Source organism: Micromys minutus (assembly GCF_963924665.1).
Source record: "Micromys minutus genome assembly, chromosome: 1".
NCBI lineage: Eukaryota > Metazoa > Chordata > Mammalia > Rodentia > Muridae > Micromys > Micromys minutus.
The window spans coordinates 33,359,309-33,379,578 of NC_137969.1; the positions used below are offsets into that span (position 1 = coordinate 33,359,309).

A 20,270-nucleotide genomic window follows, 5' to 3' on the forward strand; every position below is an offset into this window, starting at 1 on the left:
TCTAAGTGTAGTCACTGGGGATGCCGTGGACTCTAAATCGGTACAAGCAAGTGTACTTTGGATGCCCCCAGTTGCTAAGGATTCGAAGTTTCACACATAGCAAAGATTCAGAAGCTTCATTCTGTAAACAAAGAAAACACAAATGACTTATAAGGTGACTCTTGAGGAATCCCAGTGAACGCTGATATAATATATATATATATTAACCCTCTTTCTTTCCTAACACAGGTACATTCAAACAGAGCTCTAATGGGTGGGGAAATGAATCACTGGAAAGAAAGACCCCAGGAACAGGTAAGTATAGGGGAGGAAGATCCGCAGCAGGTCCGGGGACAGCTATGGCTCTCAGTGCTTTTGTCTCTCCTTCTCACACTTACTGCTGTACTACTGCAGGGAGGGTTCTGAGAAAACCAGACCTTTACAACCAACTGCAAAGGCTGAAGGAAAAGAAGCAAGAGTTGAAGGCTAGCTTGGGCTATCGTAAGCAGGATACTGTTTCATAAAGTAATATCTAAAACAAAAAGAAACTCAACCTCAACAAAACCCAAAGCTAAATATGAACCTAAGTATGTACGAATATTCGAACCAGACATAAAGCTGGACAAATGTGTTAATTTAGGATAGTTAGTCATCCTTTGGTATCTAGAAGAATGGCATCCAGGACTTCCTGTTGTTGGGTGTTCAAGTCCCCTATATAAAGTGGCACATTTGCCTACAGGTCAGGATTGACTCTTCAGGTAGTTCCAGCTCAAGACTTTTCATAATCCTGAACACAATGCAAATGCTATGTACATAACCACTATGTTGCAGTGTCTAATACACATTAACAAGGAAAGTCTGTATGTGCTTAGTACAGTGTTTTGTTTCTTCAAAACATTTTTTTTTCCCATTGATGGTGTGATTCTGTGTGTGAGATCATTGTATATAAAGAGCTGTTTGGGCACTCGGTGGGGGTGGGGGAGGGGGAGCTCAGATCCATTTCATTGCTGACCAAGAAGTATTGCAAACACTTATCCTTATGGAGTATGAGACACTCTCTCAGCCTCTCCAGTTGCTTCCTGTGGTTAGCCATAAGTAATGATGAGATATCTTATACGTGCTGGTGCAGTTCATGGAGTTTATCAGTTAGCAGTTGGTGTTTTCCCTCATGGCTTAGCAAGAGAAATCTTACCTATGTTGCCTAGCATTAAATATTGACTGAGTTCCTCTCTCAACCTCATATTTTGCCTTCAAAGCCAAACCGTTTACTAAAGGTGGATGAGGCAGTCACTAGCAAACTGAATTGTGCATGTGGTAGATTGCTTCTGCGAGTGTGCCGGGTGCACTATTTAAAAAAAAAAAAAAAAAAAAAAAGGACTGAGAAATGTGATATATCTGGGAGAAATAACAAGGGAGAATGGGTTAGAAATTGTCTTTGTAATTGTTCCTGTCTTACAATGAATTGTGCACCAACAACATGCCATTAAATGGTGTGCATTAAAATACATGCAAGCATTTGAAGCAAAGCACAGAAGTTCTGATGCCCTCATTTAGCTTGGGCTTATGTCATGGCTGTCTTCAGCAGCAATTCCAGCAAATCCCTCTTAGTGATGAAGCCAGACATAACTTAGCATTTCCCAATGGATAATTACCTGGAGCTCAAATGTTTGAATGGTTGCTTCCATTTTGTTATAAGTGAACTGACCGAGGAACATTTCTTCTCCTTCACACTTCTTCATAACACCCTGCAAAGGAAACAACCAGTACAGAGGCTGTAATAAGTGGGTTCTTGGTGGAAAGAAATGGATGCAGATGCTCGAGTAGCAATGGTTCACCTGAAATTGCACATGCGAGAGCTGGAGAGATGGCTCCGTGGTTAAGATTGCTTGTTACTTAAGCTTGAACACTTGAGTGCAAATCCCCAGCACCCCTGTGAAAATCTGGACAGGACTACCTATGCCTGTAACCCGAACATCGGGGGTCAGAGATGGATAGAACCTGAGAACCTACTGGCCAGCAAGCCTTGCCAAGATGACAAGTTTCCAGTTCAGTGGCAGACCATGCCTCATAGCATTAAGGACAAGAGCAAAGGGCAACAGAGGAAGCCCCTGGGTCATCGATTTTATAATACAGAAGAAACAGGGGAAGAACTCATTACTGCTAAATGATTTTTGCCTGGAAGAACCAGCCAGAATACCTGCAAATCAGGAATAGTGGTGTGTAAACACAGGCAGGCAGGGCCAGTCAAAAGTCATCCCTAACTCAACTTTGCCAGGCGTGTGAGCATCAGGGGCTGGAGTCAAGAAGCCTCATTAACATAGAATTAGAAGCATCAGGTGACACAGAAAGTGGGCCATACCCTCCTCCAGCCCATGATATCAAAGCACAGAGGTAAGCCTTCAAGGAAAAAAATAGGAGCAGACAGACAAAAATCCATGGGGAAGGTCAAAGGGCAGCAGACAAAATTCCTGTGGCTTGAGGTGGCACTAGCACCACAGAGACTTAGGCTGTGAGCCCAGAAAGGCTCAGGATATGGGCCATAGTATGCTAGAGGACATGGAGAGGAGGGACTAATAGCTGAGGCTTGGCTGTCAATCATTTCCACAATCCCTGGACGCCCTCAGTCCACAGCAGTCCTTGCCCACTGACAGCCCATGCCAGAGCTCTCCTCCTGAGGACAGTACAGTTCCTCCCCAGCAGGAGTCAGGAAACCAGCCAAGTTGTCACTTGCCTTAGGAAGGAATCCTTTCAGAATCAACTGGACTATGTGCCTGGGCTCCAAAGGAGCATGGAGACAGTCAAAGAAAGCGACTTACAAGATCAACAGAGACCCTGTAAACAATCAGGAGCTGAAGCAAAACTCCGATGTCAATTAGTATTTTCAGATGCAAAGACTATACTGTAGACATGAAAGAATGTGATTAGACTCTAAATAAGCAATATCTGGGGAAGCCAAAGTTTTAGTGTAATTATGATGGAAGGAATGAAACTTTTTATGTAAGAGTTAAATGAGATTCAGAGATGGAACAAAGATCAGAAAAGGTACATGAGAAACAGACTTCAGGATGCAGGAATGAGACCCCCACAGTAACAGTACACAAGGCTCATCTGCCATCATTAGATGGAGGCTAAACTGTGGAAGTGTCCCAACGGGAGCATGCACTTCTGATGAATGCCTTAGAAACAGCACCAAAGCGAGCAAGTCAGACAAACAGGTGACAACCACCTTTGGAAATATTTAAAATGTGAACAGTAAAGAAAGTAGCTTGACAGCAAGCAAGCTGAGTTGGCCACTGCCCGAAACAAATGAACAAAAAGGCACAAATCCCCTCAGAGCCTCAAACATTCTTTGGTTTAAAAAAAAAAAAAAAAAGTCAAATACTGTAACTTAGTGAAACTTTGGAAGTCCTCTGACAAGCAGTCACTAGAGAGCACATATGATAAAGGTGCCATCCAAAACAGGAGAATTTATACCTCAAAGTCCACTAGTGGTTGCCAAGGCCTAAGCATTTAATGCAGATGGGAGGGAGGTAAAAAATAAACCATAGTAGGGGCTCCTTTGGGAGGCAACCAAAATGTTCTAAAATTTTGGTGGTGGCTACATAACTGTGAATCCTAGAGACAGAAGATCCCCTATCATGAGAGGGTCACGTGCTCTGCACAAATATCCCTATGCACCTGTTTTTAAAGATAGAGATATTGGATGGACAGAGCTACAGGAAAGAGGTGATTTTCATCTTTAGTTAGAGGGAAGCCATTAAATAATAGCCAACACTGAAAAAAGTCAAGAAATGGTGGTAAAAGTAAATGCTGCCGCACGTGTCACATTAACAGATGAAGTTGTTGCGAATCAAAGCTTCAGGACAGAAAGGATTGGGATCAGAGAGAAGTAGGAAGGTGGATTGTTAGGAACTGGTTCTAATGCTTTGCCTTAGTTCGGCTCCCAAAATCACACAGGAATCCATGTGTCCAGATGCTGAGGGTCCTTGTCTTCAAGTGGTTTTTGATTGGTCAATAAAGTTACTAACAGCCAATGGCTGGGCACAGAGAAGGAGGTGGGACTTTTAGATTTCTATGGACAAGGACAAGGATGGACGATGGGGAGAAGAAGGAGCAGTATCACTGTGACAGAGAAGCAGAGAGATCAGACTTAAAGACCTGCTGACATGTAAGAATCTGGAACAGTGGTCCAGGGACCACTCACCCAATTGGGTCTGCAGAGGGGAAAGTGGGTTAGCTGGGTGGAATTAGGGAGAAGCTGGGCCAGTGCTCTGTTAAAGCATAATAAAAATTAAGTGTGAGTGTGTGTGTGTGAGTGTGTGTGTGTGCATTTGTGTATGTGTGTGCATGTGTGTGTATGTGTGCGTGTGTGTGTGTGTATATGTGTGTGCATGTGTATGCATGTCTTTCATTCATGAATCCAGAGTTCTCCGACAGGTGCAGAGCCACACGGGCACCTGCCGAGAACATAGAACAGATCCTTTAAATATCTATTGCTACAGTGAGTTGTGATATTTATATAAATAGCCAACATTTCAGGTGTACATACACATGTAGCTTTTTAGTTGTAAAATCATGTCTGTAAACAACAACAAGAAAGCTATAGGAGTCAGAAGCACAAACACTTAGTGTACAATTAAAAGGTGAGTCCAGGACTAGCAGGGTGCTAGCTTGGTCCTAGATTCAGTCCCCAAAGATGTCAAGCTTGCCCCTTATTCCCAGTCAAACTCCTTCTACATCAACACCTTCTGAATGACAGATTTAGATTAGGCTTCTCACATAGACAGAGAACTCCTTTGGTGCACTTGTGATGTTTCCTGACGGCGACACCTTCTCTGAGATGTGCTCCATGGTAACTGCTGTTGGGATGATCTTCCTGGCGAGCTTAATCAGGATGTGGCCCTGGGAACCTGGAAAGGCCCAGCACTTTCCAGGGTGGACATCTGGCTAGAAAGAAAACCTTAGATGAATCTCTTTCCTTAGATGAATCTCTTTTCTGGGCATATAGATCTAGCCTTTCCATACTGAGCACCTCATCACTAGCAACTGTAAGGCTCTTAGGACAAGACCATGAAGCCTCCGGGACACAGATCAAACGGGAGACCTTCTTAAACAGCCTAGGTCTGGTTGTTCATCCAGAGCACTGCATGCGTCTGTTCAGAGATGCAGAGTGTTTCCTTTCACTGCTAGACTAGACTGAGAGCTAACAGGCAGCTAGAGGTTCAAGTGCTGGTGGTGACTCATGGTGGCAATCGTGCTAATGGTCGGGATGATGGAGATGAGTGAATAGACAATGGTGTTTATGGTGCTGATGATGGTGATGGTGATTGATGATGTTGATGAGGACTGGGGAGGCAATGGGATTTATGGTAGAGGTAATGATGGTGGCAGAGCTGAGAGTGATGGTGGTATGGCATGAGAGGGTGATCTTATTGATAGTTGATAGGGTTGATGATAATTGTGGATGATGATGATGATGATGATGATGATGATGATGATGATGATGATGATGATGATGATGATGATGATGGAGTCTTGGCGGTAAAGAAGAAAACCAAAATATAGTTCTTTGACGAGACGTAAAATTGTAGCCTGGCAAGGCGATATTGGAGATTTGACTCTGAATATACTTTTTAATTTGAAAGCAACTTCTGACGTGTGGCTCATAGTGTGTTGGCTGTCATGATCTTTCCACGTGAATGAAAGGCTCTGGAAATTTCTACTATAACCAACCACTTAATGCCAGACTGGCACTAGCAGGACAGCCACTTTTAACAAATGTCTGTTAAATGCCTGAAGTTTTCGGTGAGCAAAGGAAGTTACATTATCAACGAGAACTGAAGGTATGGAATAAGATGTTCTGGTAAACAAAGTCTAGTTTTCTGATGTTTCAAGTGTAATAATTAATAGTTTACTACGATAATTTGTACAGCATAATAGCATGGAAATGTAAGAAGTGTCTGGGTTTTGTAGGTAAATTGAATGTTCTTGCTTTTGTTTTAAACAAACAGCCATGATGTTTTGTAACAACTTCTTAAGGTAGACGTGGTGTTGTCCTACTTAGCACTTACCTGAAGAATCATATCTGGAGGCATCTCATAGTTGAGGAACCCTATCCCATGCCAGTACAGTTTGGCTTTATTATTTTTGTAACTTTCTGAGGTTCCAGCTTCAATGACAGAGGCTCCTGAAATTGCAACATATTTTAAATTTACACATAACACGTAACACACAACATCTAGATTTTATTTATGTTCCTGAAAAGCTAGCACTGGACAAACTACAAAGTCAAATTTACCGTTGGAATTCAGTTGGGCCAGGGCTACTGATATCCTGTCATTTTCCAAAAGGTTTTTATTTTTTCTGCTGGTTTTTGAAATAGGGTCTCACTAGGTACTGAGGCTGTCCTTGAACTTGGAACAGTCCTCCTGCCTCGGCTTCCTAAGTGCTTGGAGTAAAGATATGCACCACCACATCCAGATGGAAAGCTTTGCTTGCTTTTCCTAGTTTCCCGAAATTTCTGAAACTACTTCGTGATAAGAAAAATCTGAAACACTGGAGAAATTTCAAAGCTAAAACGAATGTGTATGCTACATTTACCATCATCCAGAAGCTCAAAAATGGAGACAGCAGCAAAGTCTTCACACCCTTCACCTTACATTAGTAACAGTAATTATGTAAATTCACCAGGCTTCAAGTTTCTGTAGCAACTTTAATTGTAATCAAGTTATAAAAGTATTTACTGAACATTATCCCTTTAAGTTTGTTTATCTTAGGAGGAAAATGTATTTTAGACATGAGAAATTTAAAAACTGCAAACCACTTCACATTTCACTTGAGTGGCGCAATGTAAAACACAGAGCCCAGGTGTTTATGTGACACTGAAGACCCTGTGCTTCGGTCACACTGACCAGGCATCTAAGTTCTGCACATTTTCTTGGCTAGCACAATGTGAAGCATTAAATACAGATCCATGGTTGCCACATACAACAATGGGAAATACAATCATCTCACGTAAACCTGTAATTTAGATATTGAATAAAATGTAGGAGGCTGAATAGATGGCTCCGTGGTTTAGAGAGTGTATTGCTCTTTCACGGGGCCCGAGTTTCATTCCCAGCAGCCACTTCAGGTAGCTCGCAGTCACTACTGACTCCAGATGCAGGGACTCCAGTTACTCCAGCTTCCATAAACACTGCGCACACACACACACACACACACACACACACACACACACACACAAACATGCACATGCATGCAATTAAAATTTATCTTAAAATATTTTCATAACAGTCTTATGCCATATGATATTTAGAGCATGTTTACCCTACAATTACTTGCCATCTGTCCAAAAGTGAAATTAAAGCAGGCATCTTTTATCTTTTCAGTTACTATTCCTCCCTGTAGGACTAACTGGACAGGAAATCTCTTTTGCATACTAAGGTATATTAGTTTGACACCCTTCATAATCCTTTCCTGAAAACAAAAATTGAACGGTTTCTCCTGCTGAAGAAGCTCACACTTTTCCATTCTTCTCATTCATTCCATTTTTCCATTTTCATTGGCTCTCCTGAGAAATAATACACCCATTTAAAGGGTACAGTTCAGTCTTGCTTGCCTAAGCACATTTAGGAATCGTGCCGGCCAGCACCACAGTAAATTTCGAATTAGTCTGCTCCAAAAGAAGCCTGTAGTGAGGAGCAGTCCTCCCCATTTTCCTCCTTATCGGCCGCTGGTCCAGACTAATCTTCCTCACACACTTCCCTAATACAGACATTCCTTTACTTCCCCTTTGCAGTGTAGCAAAGTCTGATGCTTACTGCATGCAGTTTCCGAGACATAAAGCACTTGAGATTCCTGGGAGTAGTGATTCTTTTGTTGCCTACAGTGTGCTTGAGTCATTTTGTGGGCACTTCTAATTTTGATGAGGATCAGTCTGTTGCTACGGGTATTCTCATATGGGTTTTTGTCTGGGTTTTGGCATTGCTGGGGCTCTAACCCAAGCCCTTCTGCATCCTGAACAGGCAGGCAATCCTACCACCGAGCTATACTCGCAGTGTTTGGATGTAAATGTAAAGTTTAACTCTCGGGTAAATAGTTAAAGATGCCACCACAGGGTCACTAGGGCTATATTTAACTTGAGAAGCAGTTGTCTGGCCGCTTTCCAAACGTACCACTTAATAGCCACACACACACACACACACACACACACACACACACACACACACACTCACACACACACACACACACACACACACGGTGGACAAAGGCCCAGGGCTTCCCAGTGTCTGTAGCACTTGGCACTTGGCACAACTGTCTGCCACGTGGATCGATGTGTACTGATGTGTCACAGTGCCTTTGATTTTCATTTCACTAATGAATAATAATGTCCAATTTTTAAAAGTTTTCTGTTTACATTTGAAATTTTAAATAACATGTTTTTATGACCTTTCCCTACATTTTAAAACTGAGTTTTCTGTTTTATTATTACCAAAGTTTAAAGTTTCCATAAATTTTAGATCCAAGTGCTTGGCTAAACTTGTGTGCAAATTTTCTCTCTCCAGCCTGCGAATTGTCCCCTCACGCTCTCATGTGTCCTTTCTAGAACACAACTTAATATTAATGAGGCCCAAACTCTCCCTTCTCTTCCTTTGGATCATGTTTTGATGTTTTCTATAAGATGCTTTTTCCTAGACTGACAAAGGAAAATTGTTAATTCAAGGCCCAACCTGGGCTGCAATGTGAGTTTAAGGTCAGCGGGACAACTTATCAAGACCCTGCCTCAAAATTTTAAATTTAGGGCAAGTGTAGGGACATAGCTCGGTGGTCGGGTGCTTGTCTAGCATGCAAAAGGCCATGAGTTCAATCCCCAGTGCAACAAAATGAATAAAAACTACACACCTCTTTTGTCCTAGAAATTATAAAAGCTCCTGCTTCACACTCACTTAGGTTAACTTGTGGTCAGTGTGAGCGATGGCTAATGTTTATTTTGCAGCCAATATCCTTTGCACCAGAACCTCTGACTTGGCTTTTCTGCTTTGCACCAAGTTCACAGTGTTCCTGTGGACTCACTCCAGACTAGAGCTCTATGCCACAGTTTTGGCCTGTTTGAGCATGTGTTGTTCTATTTCTTGCATGGATACACGAGTTTAAACGTCAGCGGTGATGTTAACTAGGAAAGGTAAGAATAGGCATTCTTAACTCTGTTTCTGATCTTAGGAGAAACCTTCCAGTCTTCATAAATACCTGTGTGTCAAGATAAGGCATTATGTAGGAATCCTTCATCGGGTTGGAGAAAATCTCTGCAGTTTACTGAAAGTGTTTAATCATGAGTGGAATGTTGGTAAATGATTTTATCTAATTCTGTCACTCAATGACAAGATTGTCAATGTATTGATGTAGCAAACTATGCAGATATATTTTCAAAAGATAAACACGCCTTTTAGTCCTGAAGCCAGGTGTGGTGGCACATGCCTTTAATGGAAGGCAGATACAGGCAGAGCTCTGTGAGTTTGAGGCCAGCCTGGTCTGCATCGTGAATTTTGGGACACCCAGAACTACATAGTGAGACCCTGCCTCAGGAAACAAAGAAACAAAAGACATTACAAATGATACAAAGGACAAGTGGCAGAGGAAGTGGGGAAGAGGGACTGGGAGGGGAGGAGAGAGGGAACACACACACACACACACATACACACACACACACACACACATGAACCACTTTATTACTGACTTTTAAAATCCTTTAAAATCCATGTGTGTTACTAACTCACACACCATGTAGGCACATCTTGGGCATCTAGTCTTTTTAGCAATATATGCAGAAAATGCACATGGGAAATACCCTTTGGTGGTTACTATCATGATGCTACTCATCCCATTAATGTGTGCATCTTCTTGACCATTACGAGACAATTCCATCAGCTACAAATGTTTTGTTTGAAATAAAAGCTTGTTCTCAAGATCTCTCTTCTAAGTCAAATCCCTAAGGGTTCTGCTCCTGTAGAATTGTTTATCAAATATTTGGGAAGCGATTTGACAATTTGAAAGTGAAATCTGCTTTTCTATGCTGATTAAACAATTAAAAGACTATAGTTTTAAAAGGAGAAAATGGAGCCATTTAAGCTTCGATCTACCTACCTATCTATCTATCTATCTATCTATCTATCTATCTATCATCTATCTATTTATCTATCTATCTATCTATCTATCTATGTACTTATCTATCAAAGTGTCTATCTATGCATCTATGTATCTATCTGTGTATCTATGCATCTATGTATCTACATATCTATACATTTATCTATGTATTAGTCTACATCTATGTACTTATCTATAGCTATGTAGATATCTATGTATTTATCTATGTATCTATCTATTTATGTATCTATGTATTTATTTATGTATGTATCTGTCTGTTGATTGTTTCATATTCCAGTTATCAAAGTGCTCAGGGCCCTTGTATACACCAGACAAGCACTCCACCACTTAGCTACAGCCCTAGACATAGTTTTTATTAGAAAAGTCTTAAGTACACAATTTCTCTAATCAGCACATCATTATCCACTTCTTAACGATTTCTGATTGTACATTTTAAGAAATTATTCCACTCACCAGCATTGTCTCTCATGTTACCCCTCCCTCTTCCCCTCTGCACTGCCCATTGACCACAGAGATTACAATTTATCGTTCAAAAAAGCTCCTGGGTTTAACTTCAGTTGAGAGATGTTGAGTATATTACTTTGTAAACCACCTTTAAACATCAGCATTTAATCAGCAATAATGCCCTTAGCATCTCTATAAGGAATGTCATTATGGTCCATAATAATATACTGTGTTGTCTGTCTGCTAAGCTTAACAATTAACCTGCTTGACTTTCCTGTGGCATCTCAGCTTTCTCTGTGGTCCTTTTAAACACATGCGGATGGATTCCTGAAAGCAATCCCTGACAGTCATTTCTAGAATCTTCCATAGTATCTAGAGTTGTTAATTTTGCCCCTTCTTGATATCATAAGAATGTGTGTCGTTTTCTAATAAAGAATTTTAAACGGTCCTTAATCATTCCTTTTTTAAAAAGCACATTCATCTTTTCTTTTTCCCCCTGCACTTACCAGCTGACTTCAGGGCATAATCAGCCAACTGTATTTGGTCCCCTCTGAACTTTTTAAGTACATAATGTACCAAGTTTGACATTTCCTGTAAAGATTGTAAGAACAGGTTTCTGTTATTAATCATTACCAACTGCTTGAACATTTACCCTTTGCTTCATGGATGTGGACCCGAACTCCCTAATCTGCAGAATTTGAACAGTTTGAACAGCTCTCAGTTGCTCTCAAAGCCAGCCACTGACACACTTAGATGTCTCATCCATGGCTCAGTGGGAGAAACCCTTCTCAGACATGGATAGAGCTGACATTAACATACGATTGAGATCAGTCACACAGAAAAGTGGATCTGGGGCCCCCTCTTAAGCCCTTCCCACGGCACCATGGGATGAGATGGAGCTGCCCACTGCATTGTGGTACCCTCCCAGTGGATGAGATGCAGCTGTGCATGCTCCTTACTGTGTCCCTCACTGATGTCCTATACTCAGCAATAAAGACTGAGATATTCTATAATTATCTGAGAATCAGGCAGCTTGCAAAGGCCAGAAAATTGCCCATAACAGCAAATTTTCACTCACCTCAGTGAGTGTTGAGCTTTGAAGAATTCTCTTGTTCAAAAACAAGCAAGTACCCTGAGCAGGCCTAACAGTGGGAGTTATCATCAGCTAACTCAGACACTGAGCTACAGTTACAAACACAAGATGGAGCCTGGAAGCTGTGGAAGGCCAGGGTTAGATTTCTACACATTTCAAACATAGACTTGAGGAGGAGAAATTGGTAGATGTCCAGGAAGAGGGAAAGCAACACAGGGAGGCTTCCTGCCCAAGTCTGGAGCTCACCAGAGGCATAGTTTTTAAGTGGAAACTTCTTGCTAGCAAGTATTTGCTATGGAAGTTCAGAAAGCACCGTTTCTGAGTCACTGGCCGGTTACTTTGTAGGAAGTAAGTTGTATCACAACATAATATCCTCTCTGTAACACAGCACTGGTGCAGCGTCGATTCCTAGGGACAGCACTAGTAGAAGGAAGCCAATGGCAGTTCCAGTGGGGACAAGGTAATGTCAGTTGGCACCAAGTTGGTCTAGAGGAAATCTACTTGGTAGAAGTGAAACCATGATAACCATGCCATGCTGATTACATATATATATATACATATATGTATACATACACACACATACATATATATAAATATATGTATATTTACAGATTTAAATAAAAATAAGTTGTATATAAATATATGAAAATAAAAAATATCTATCTACACATTTATATATAAATAAATATATGTATATAAATAACGTATATTTTATTTGTAGAAAGCCAGGTTCATAAAGTTTTGAAATGTAAGAGAAGAAATGGAATGAGCATCCATCCCATGGCTATCTCAAGCCCCAGCCATGCCCCAGCCCGCCTTGCCTCATCTAGAACTTCAGTAGTGGCCTGGTCCTGCACAGCCTCTCGGTAGACAGGCCAACTGTGATTGTGTACGCCGTCCTTCATGTCTCTAAGCAATGCTTTCAGAACATCTATTTGTTCGATTAAAAACAGAATTTCACGGAAATTGTTCTCCAAAGTCTGGCTTTCCTTCCTGTACACAGAAGAACCACAAGGTGAAAGAGGAAAATGTTAAAGTTCCTGACAACCGTGTCAGGGCCAGCAATAGACAAAGGAGTCAGCTTAAGGGGAGGAAGAAATAGATTTGCAGGGATGGGAAAGCAGGGATGGGAAAGCAGGGATGTCCATTTGTCTGCTCATTACAGTTCATTGTGCAAGGAAAGCAAAGTGGATGGACACTCAGAAGACGAGGGCCAGGGCAAATCCTTGCTTGGCTTGTGCTACACTGAGCAGACAGGACGCAGCCTGTCTCCCTGGTCAAGTGACTTCCTGCAGGGGAGTGCTAAGTCCCAATGCCATCCCCTTCAACATGGGATGTCCTACATTTCAAGAGAAGTGTTTGTCGAGCTGTAGCCTGGCAACCCATGCAGTGTCCACATTTGAGACTTCATTTATTTATTCTCCCATTTATTCATTTTTATTTGAGACAGGCTCGTCAGTTGTAGCTTCAAAATCAAAATCTTCTTGTTTCAGCATGCTGAATATTAAAATTATAGGAACATGCCGGGCTCAGCGGAATATGGTATTAAAATACTAAAACAGATCTGGCTTTTTGTGTTGGTTGAGAGGAAACAGCCGGGGGAGAAGGGGTGGACACACTCTTGACTGGCATGGTATAAAAGGAATAATATAAGAAAGCTCTTTTAGTTGTATAAATTTCAAAAAAAAAAAAAACCAAATATTTCATCTAGGAGTCACAGCCTACAATGACATAGTCAAAATCCTACTCACTTTAAAAGTTCCTGTTGCTCCTTAGGCATTCGAAGTCTGGCCTAGAATGAAGAAGAGAAATAACTCTGAATCTTGCCTCGTCACTCATTTTTGTCTTTCTTCTGAAACCACACTTTGACCCTTGAAATACAGCACAGGACATAAGAGCACCTTACATGTGTGTTTTCCCCAGCCTGCCACATATGGCATGTTAATGTCTGACAAGGTGGCCAATTCACAAATCTAATAGAAAGTGATATTTAATGTGAACTCCAAGATGTAAGCCTTATTTGCTATTTCCAAAGGTGGGAAAGGTAAGAACAGACAGAAGGAAGGGACAGGAAGGTGTGGTTCCCACTGTGGATGCACATTTGTATTCTGGAGGGTGATTTAAGGACCCGAACCAGCTACTGGTCCAAGACCAAGACCTTGATGACCGTGAGCTGTAGAAGTCATTTCAGGCAAACTCTACCTGTTGGGTTTTATGTGGTTGACCTATTGCCCAAGACCAAGGTTTGTGTGCTGGTTAGGTTTTTGATACCTTGAAAGAAATTGAGAAAGGAAAACCTGCATTGGGAAAATATCTCAATTAGATTGTACGTAAGCAGTGGGTATTTCCTTGATTAATAGTTGACCTGGAAGGGTCAAGCCCACTATGGGCGTGGCCTACCCTATGCAGGAGGTTCTAGAATGTCTAAGAAAGCAAACTGAGCAAGCCATGAGGAGCAAGCCAATAAGCAGCACTCCTCCACAACCTCTGCTTCAGTGCCTGCCTCTGGGTCTCTGCCTTGAGTTCCTGCCTTGATTCCCTCTATGATGAACTGTGATGTGGAAGTATAAACCAAATAAATCCTTTCTCCTCCTCGTTCTTTTGGCTGTGTTGTTTATCATGGCTATAGAAAGCAAACCAGGCCAGTCAGAAAGGAAGTGCCATGGAATGAAGAATGGAAAATCTCACTGAGATATCAAGAGCTTCCAGGCAAAGGAGAATACTATCTATGCTGGCTAGAGATGGAAGGCTGGTCATAAGGAGTCATTGGCCCTTTTCCCCTTTTTTTCTGGAGTGTCTCCTGGGGGAGTCTCCAGGAGTCAGAAGGTATGGGGAGTCTGTGAAGTTTCTTCACCACGAAATCTCTTCTGAGAACTCCACTTGCTGTAAGCTATCCTCACAAAACTAAGATGATGTAACACAAGCTGAACTTACCTTGTAGCATACTCAGTTTTAAACAAGTGGTAGGCAACAATAATTTAATGAAATATTACCTGGTAATTATAGAGCCGGGAACCATATTCTGCAATGACAGTATAAAATTGTCTGGGGATTTGAGGAAACTCTGTTTCTTTAAGCCACTGATGATTTAGAAGTCCTTCAAGGAAAAGGAAAACTCTGATCAAAGAACTTATTTAGAAACACAAAATACCTTATATGTATTAATAATCATTTCTGTGGTTGTGAGAGAGAGATCGTTTTAAAAATTAGGAGTAGAAGGTTGGGGCTGGGGCTAGGGCTAGGGCTGGGGCTGGGGCTAGGGCTGGGGCTGGGGCTGGGGCTGGGGCTGGGGCTGGGGCTGGGGCTGGGGCTGGGGCTGGAGCTGGGGCTGGGGCTTGGCAACAGAGCATTTGCCTCATGTTTAACCCCAGCACTACAGAAAAACAGGAAGTTAGGGCAATGGTGTGCATGTTGTACAAGCAAGAGGTACTGAGTCTGGATTCTTGGCATCCACCTAAAAGCTGATGTAGTCACATATGTTAGAATCCCAGCTCTGCCGAGGTGATGGTATCTGAAACTGTTGGCTACCTGGAATTCTAGCTTCAGTGAGAGACCTTGTCTCAAAAAATAAGATGGAGCTAAACAGGGGATGACAATGGGACATTGGCCCCTAGTTTTTGTGCATGCACACAGGGGTACATGTACACCTGCATACATGTCCACATACATGCATACATCCCACAAACACACATACAGATGCACATGCACAGGCTGAGGAGGGCACAGAGACAGGACCAGATTTTTTTTTACATGTCTTATAGAAAATGGTGAAGGAGAATGCCTAGTTCTCCATAGAAACCACCACAGCAGAGAGGGGGAAGGGTAGATGTTGGGGGGAAGGATAAAAGGAGTGAGGGAAGGATAGAGTGAGGGAGGGGAAAGAGAGAAACTGGGGAAACTATTGTGGAATCTAAGACTGGTCAGCAGCAGCTCTGAAATGCAAAACAACTGTAGTCTGTAAGACAGCAGAAAGACAAAGAAAAGTGAGCTATCAGCCAAGACTGTGGGACAGACTGAGATACACACTATGTGGACAACACATTCCACCCTGAGAGAGGAAAGAGAGAAAAGAGAGGGGCTCCTGAAAAGAACAATGGCTGAATGGTTTTCAGATTGATAAAAAGAACAAATCTGTCCACCAAGAAACCCAATGGCTACCAAGGAGAACAAACTTACGGATGCCCCACACCGAACCATATAATCAAACTCAGAAACCAGCCAGAAACAAATATGTTGGTGTGCACAACGACTTGTGGCAGGATTGTCATTTGGTTTCTCATCAGAAAGTATAGAAGCCACAGAGCAGTGGGGTGAGGTGTGTGACATTCTGAGAGGACTATGGATGTATCAGAGAATGTCACATTCTGCAGACTAAAGCCCTGCAAGTGAAGTGGGGGAGGGGAGAGGGACTGGGAGAAGGACAGGGAGTGGGGAGGGAGGAAAGAAGGGAGGGAGAGGGAGGCTCAAACACATCGTACAGATCTGTTGGATTAGTTGCTGTTTTTCAGACTAAGCAAGAGGACATTCTGTGGGGCAGCTCAATAAATGAATGCCCTATGAAGAAACCAAGATGTTCTGTTCAGGTAACAAAATTAAAAGCCAGAATTATAATGACGTTGGTCAGTGTGCTAATTACTCTTCTCATCACTGAGACAGAAGAACCCGACAGAAGGAACTTACAGGAGGAGACTACCTGATTGATTTTGGCTCCGTTTTACAGGTCACCCTGTACCACAGTCGGAAGGGTGTGGCTGCTACAGTGGCATCACACATGATAACGGGAGGCCGCTCATGGCATGGCTTTGTTCACATTGTACTAGATCAGAAAGAGAAGTTCTTGGCCCAGAGCAGAGTGATAACCCTCAAGTCCACCCCAGTGTTCCATATCTCCTAGCTGCATAACCCAAATGCTCAACAATCTCCAGAAGAGTCCTACCAGCTGGAGACAAAGTGTCAAACGTGACCCTGTGGGAAACACTTTCTATTCAGACTACAACAGATGCTAAGTCAGCTTTAATTTCTTAAATGTTTTAAAAGATAAACACAGAAAACATCATAAATCCAAACTAGTGGGCAATTGGAATTTACAATGTAGTTCTTGACAAAATGTCATCAAAATTACAAACATTTATGAACCAAAGGATGAAGTGAAAAATGAAAAGACAGTGTTCAGGAGGAAAGAAAGTATTTTAAAATCAAATGTCAGAGATGGGCAAATACGGTAAAAATGAACAAAGGACAAATAGACCGGTCTCCAGGCAACACATACATGCCCAGAGCCCATAAGCCCATGCAAATTAGTCACTAGGAAAATGCATATCAAAACCACAATGACCAGTCTGTAGCTACCAATGACTCTAGTTAAACAGGGAAATGGTAAGGGATGGTGACAACGTAAAGAGAATCAGACTCCCCACACACTGATGATGGGAATGAAGAGTGGGGTGGCCACTGTGAAAAACCACCACCACTTCTCTCCTGGAATCGCCACTACTAGGTGTTTGCTAAGACAGAATCTAAATGTTCACGCAAACACACACGCTCGTTTTTATAGCTGCACTAACCTTAAGACCCAAAAGGTATTAAGTTTATACCTTATAGACCAAAAGGTCTATAGTCTTAAGTGTTCACCAATGGACACAAAGATTTGAAAATGTGGTATATATAACCACAATACAATATTGCTGGGCCACAGAAATGAACAAAAAACCCTTTAAACATTAGGATTAATGAAAGCAAACATCCAAGAAAACTGCCATTTTGTCACATGATTTGAGCTAGGTAAAGAAGCAGGATGCAGACTTGTGGTGAAGACAGAGAGAAAACAGGAGCTGTTGCTTTGGAATACAAAGAGTTTCCTTTAGGAGCAGTGGATACCTGCAGTACCTCAGTAAAGAGAATGACTGCTTAACACAGCACCCCCAATAGCACCCAATTACCATTTCAGTTTGATGGAGCACAAAAACAACAGTAGCCACTTTAAGTCTTCTGAGATTCATATTCATCAGTGTTTAAAGCTGAATTAGCACATCCATTGGCAAGTTGACCAGATTGAAGTTAGGAAGTGCAGAGAAGCACTTTGTAGCCATTATAAAGACTTCAATGTAATATCTTTAAAAGATGACAACATAGTTGTACAAGTATAGCCCAAAGGCTAGTGTGTCAAGGGCTTGATCTGCACTTGGCAGTACCGGGAGGTGGTAGAATGTTGAAGAGGTGTGGCTTAGTAGGTGGTTATGTCATTGGAAGCATGCTCTTGAAGGGAACATTGAGACCACACAATGCTAGTCTGCCAGCCAGGTAAGATGTGGCCACTGGATCAGCGGTGGTCTGACAGCTATGAGATAACCACTTTCTCATTGAACTTGAGACCTGCCCAGAGGAGAAAATTTCATACCTGGCACTATAATTCTATTCATAAGTTCATGGCTGGGGAGGTCATGGGTTCTAGGGTAAAAGCTATTTCTTATATAGTCGTGCTGTCAAAATGCCTTTTAAATATTTATGCTTACCCCCACCCACCTGGGCTGCTCTCAGCCACGCTAAGATAAGTTTCTTTCTGCATTCAACAACAGTCAGTGGAGAGATGGCTAACTGATCGAGCAAGAATGAGAATATGAGATTGCGTGATCAGCCCTAAATATCTGTGTGAATCCCACAAAGGCTCAGGGAGTGTTGAAGAAGAGGAGGTAGCACACATAGAGCTGTGGGATGGAGAGGAGCACTGTGAAATGCTAGTAGTCTTCCGGACACGATGATTGCATCCATGAACTCACTGCCGTTGTGAGTACCTGTACAAGACCTGCACAAGACCAAGACAACCAAACCTCTGGCATCGATGGGGTAAGCAGTCCACTGGCTTCACCACTTGCTAAGGAATTATTGATAGTGGGTGGTTGCTAGGGGAGGGGAGATCATTCTGTTTTGAGGACTGGTAGGTTTCCCGTGCATCTTGTGGTAGGATGGTCCCTCACCTATATGCATAGGGGCAGCAGTAATTGGACTTGGTTTTCAAATCGTAAGTCATAAAGTTGGGGGTGGGGCATGAGAGAGATGGAAAAGGGAAATGGGAGAAAGATATGGTCAATATTTCATTATGAATTTATGGAATTCTCAAAATAGTTAAAATTTAAAATAAATAGAACAAAACCAGCATATGCATGTATCAACAGGCCATGATGAAACATATTATCATATATAATTAATAAGAGAATAAAAAAATTTTTAAATTAAAAAAAAATCCCGAAGTCAAGTCACTCAAATTTAGAAAATGTAAAATATCGGATATTTCTATGGGAAGCAGATTGGGGATTCTTTCCTTTTAATATTATCTGTCTGTCTGTCTTCTATATGTGTTGGGAAAGGGATAAGTATGCATATGCCACAGTATTTTTTATAGAAGTCAGAAGACAATTTGATGAAGTCAGTTTCTCCTTCCACTTTGTGAGTTCAGAGACCAAACTTGGGTTATCAGCTTTGGTCACAGGGGCCTTTAGCATCTGAGCCATCTCACTGGCTTCATATTCTTCTGTTCTTTGTATAGCCCTGGCTATCCTGGAACTCACTCTGTAGACCAGGCTGGCCCTGAACTCACAGAGATCTGCTTGACTCTGACTCCTAAGTGCTGGTATTAAAGGCAGGTGCTACCACTGCCTGGTTACCCAAATTTAGGGGCTCTTAACATCTGTGCAACTTCTGTGTTCCTTTTCATGTATATAGGACTTCCGGTTTTATGGTTTTATGAGATTCCTGTATATAAACATGTGTGTATCTTCATCTATGTTTCTCATGCTTTTTTCGTTTGTTTGGTCCTCTCTGACTTTTATTATTATTATTATTATTATTATTATTATTATTATTATTATTATTATTATTATTATTATTATTTGCTCTTTATTTTATACCTATTTGTTTTCTAAATAAAGATAAACAGGCATGGAGTTTGAAAAGAGAGGAGGTGGGGAGGATCTCAGAGGAGCTGGGGGAGGGGAAACTAATCACAAGGTATTGTATTAGAAAAATTTGTTTTAAATTAAAAAAAAACTGAAATACTTACAGAAAGATAATTCCTCAAATTACTCAAGAAGAGCTTATATTACTTTTAAAGTGGGACATGAAAAGGGAAAGAAGCTTAAAGAATGTGTAGGTGACTTCCAGTGTGACCAACATGCATCAGTCCACTGAGCTCTCTCGTACCACATGGTGTGCGCATCAGTTTAAGAACCATTCCCGCTAAGACTTACCAACAAGAAGAAAACCTGATGCAAACACTGTACTTAGGACAACCTTCCATGATCGAGTTAACCTACGAATGATGAAGAAGACTGAGAATTTAACAATGTAATCCATTGCTATTAACCTTTAACTTGGACTTTAATCAGTGCATCCGAGACAACAAATGATTTGTCTCACCCCTACTGCTCTGGATTAATTCCATGAACTTATTTCTGGTCTGTGATCTTTGAAACTGATGGAAAGTAATTTTCATGATGGCACAGGCACAAATACATTTTCACTCCTCCACACACATGTGACTCTGGTGCCACTGGGTTCCTATTTATGGTCAGTAAGTGCTTGTAAAGAAACAAAGTTT

General features: G+C 41.6%; 1 protein-coding gene across 1 annotated transcript; it reads right to left on the reverse strand.

Annotated features, from left to right (window-relative positions):
- Window position 1: 1 nt before the first annotated feature.
- SUN3 (Sad1 and UNC84 domain containing 3) lies at window positions 2-19,975 on the reverse strand (the record flags this gene model as incomplete). Its single annotated transcript, XM_080921843.1, has 9 exons — window positions 19,921-19,975; window positions 14,671-14,774; window positions 13,429-13,469; window positions 12,499-12,670; window positions 11,091-11,175; window positions 6,051-6,166; window positions 4,759-4,926; window positions 1,632-1,724; window positions 2-121 (listed from the first exon to the last, which is right to left on the reverse strand). The coding sequence occupies exons 3-9, from the start codon at window positions 13,455-13,457 to the stop codon at window positions 2-4; spliced, it is 783 nt and encodes a 260-aa protein (XP_080777969.1). The 5' UTR covers window positions 13,458-13,469; window positions 14,671-14,774; window positions 19,921-19,975.
- Between the last annotated feature and the right edge of the window lie 295 nt (window positions 19,976-20,270).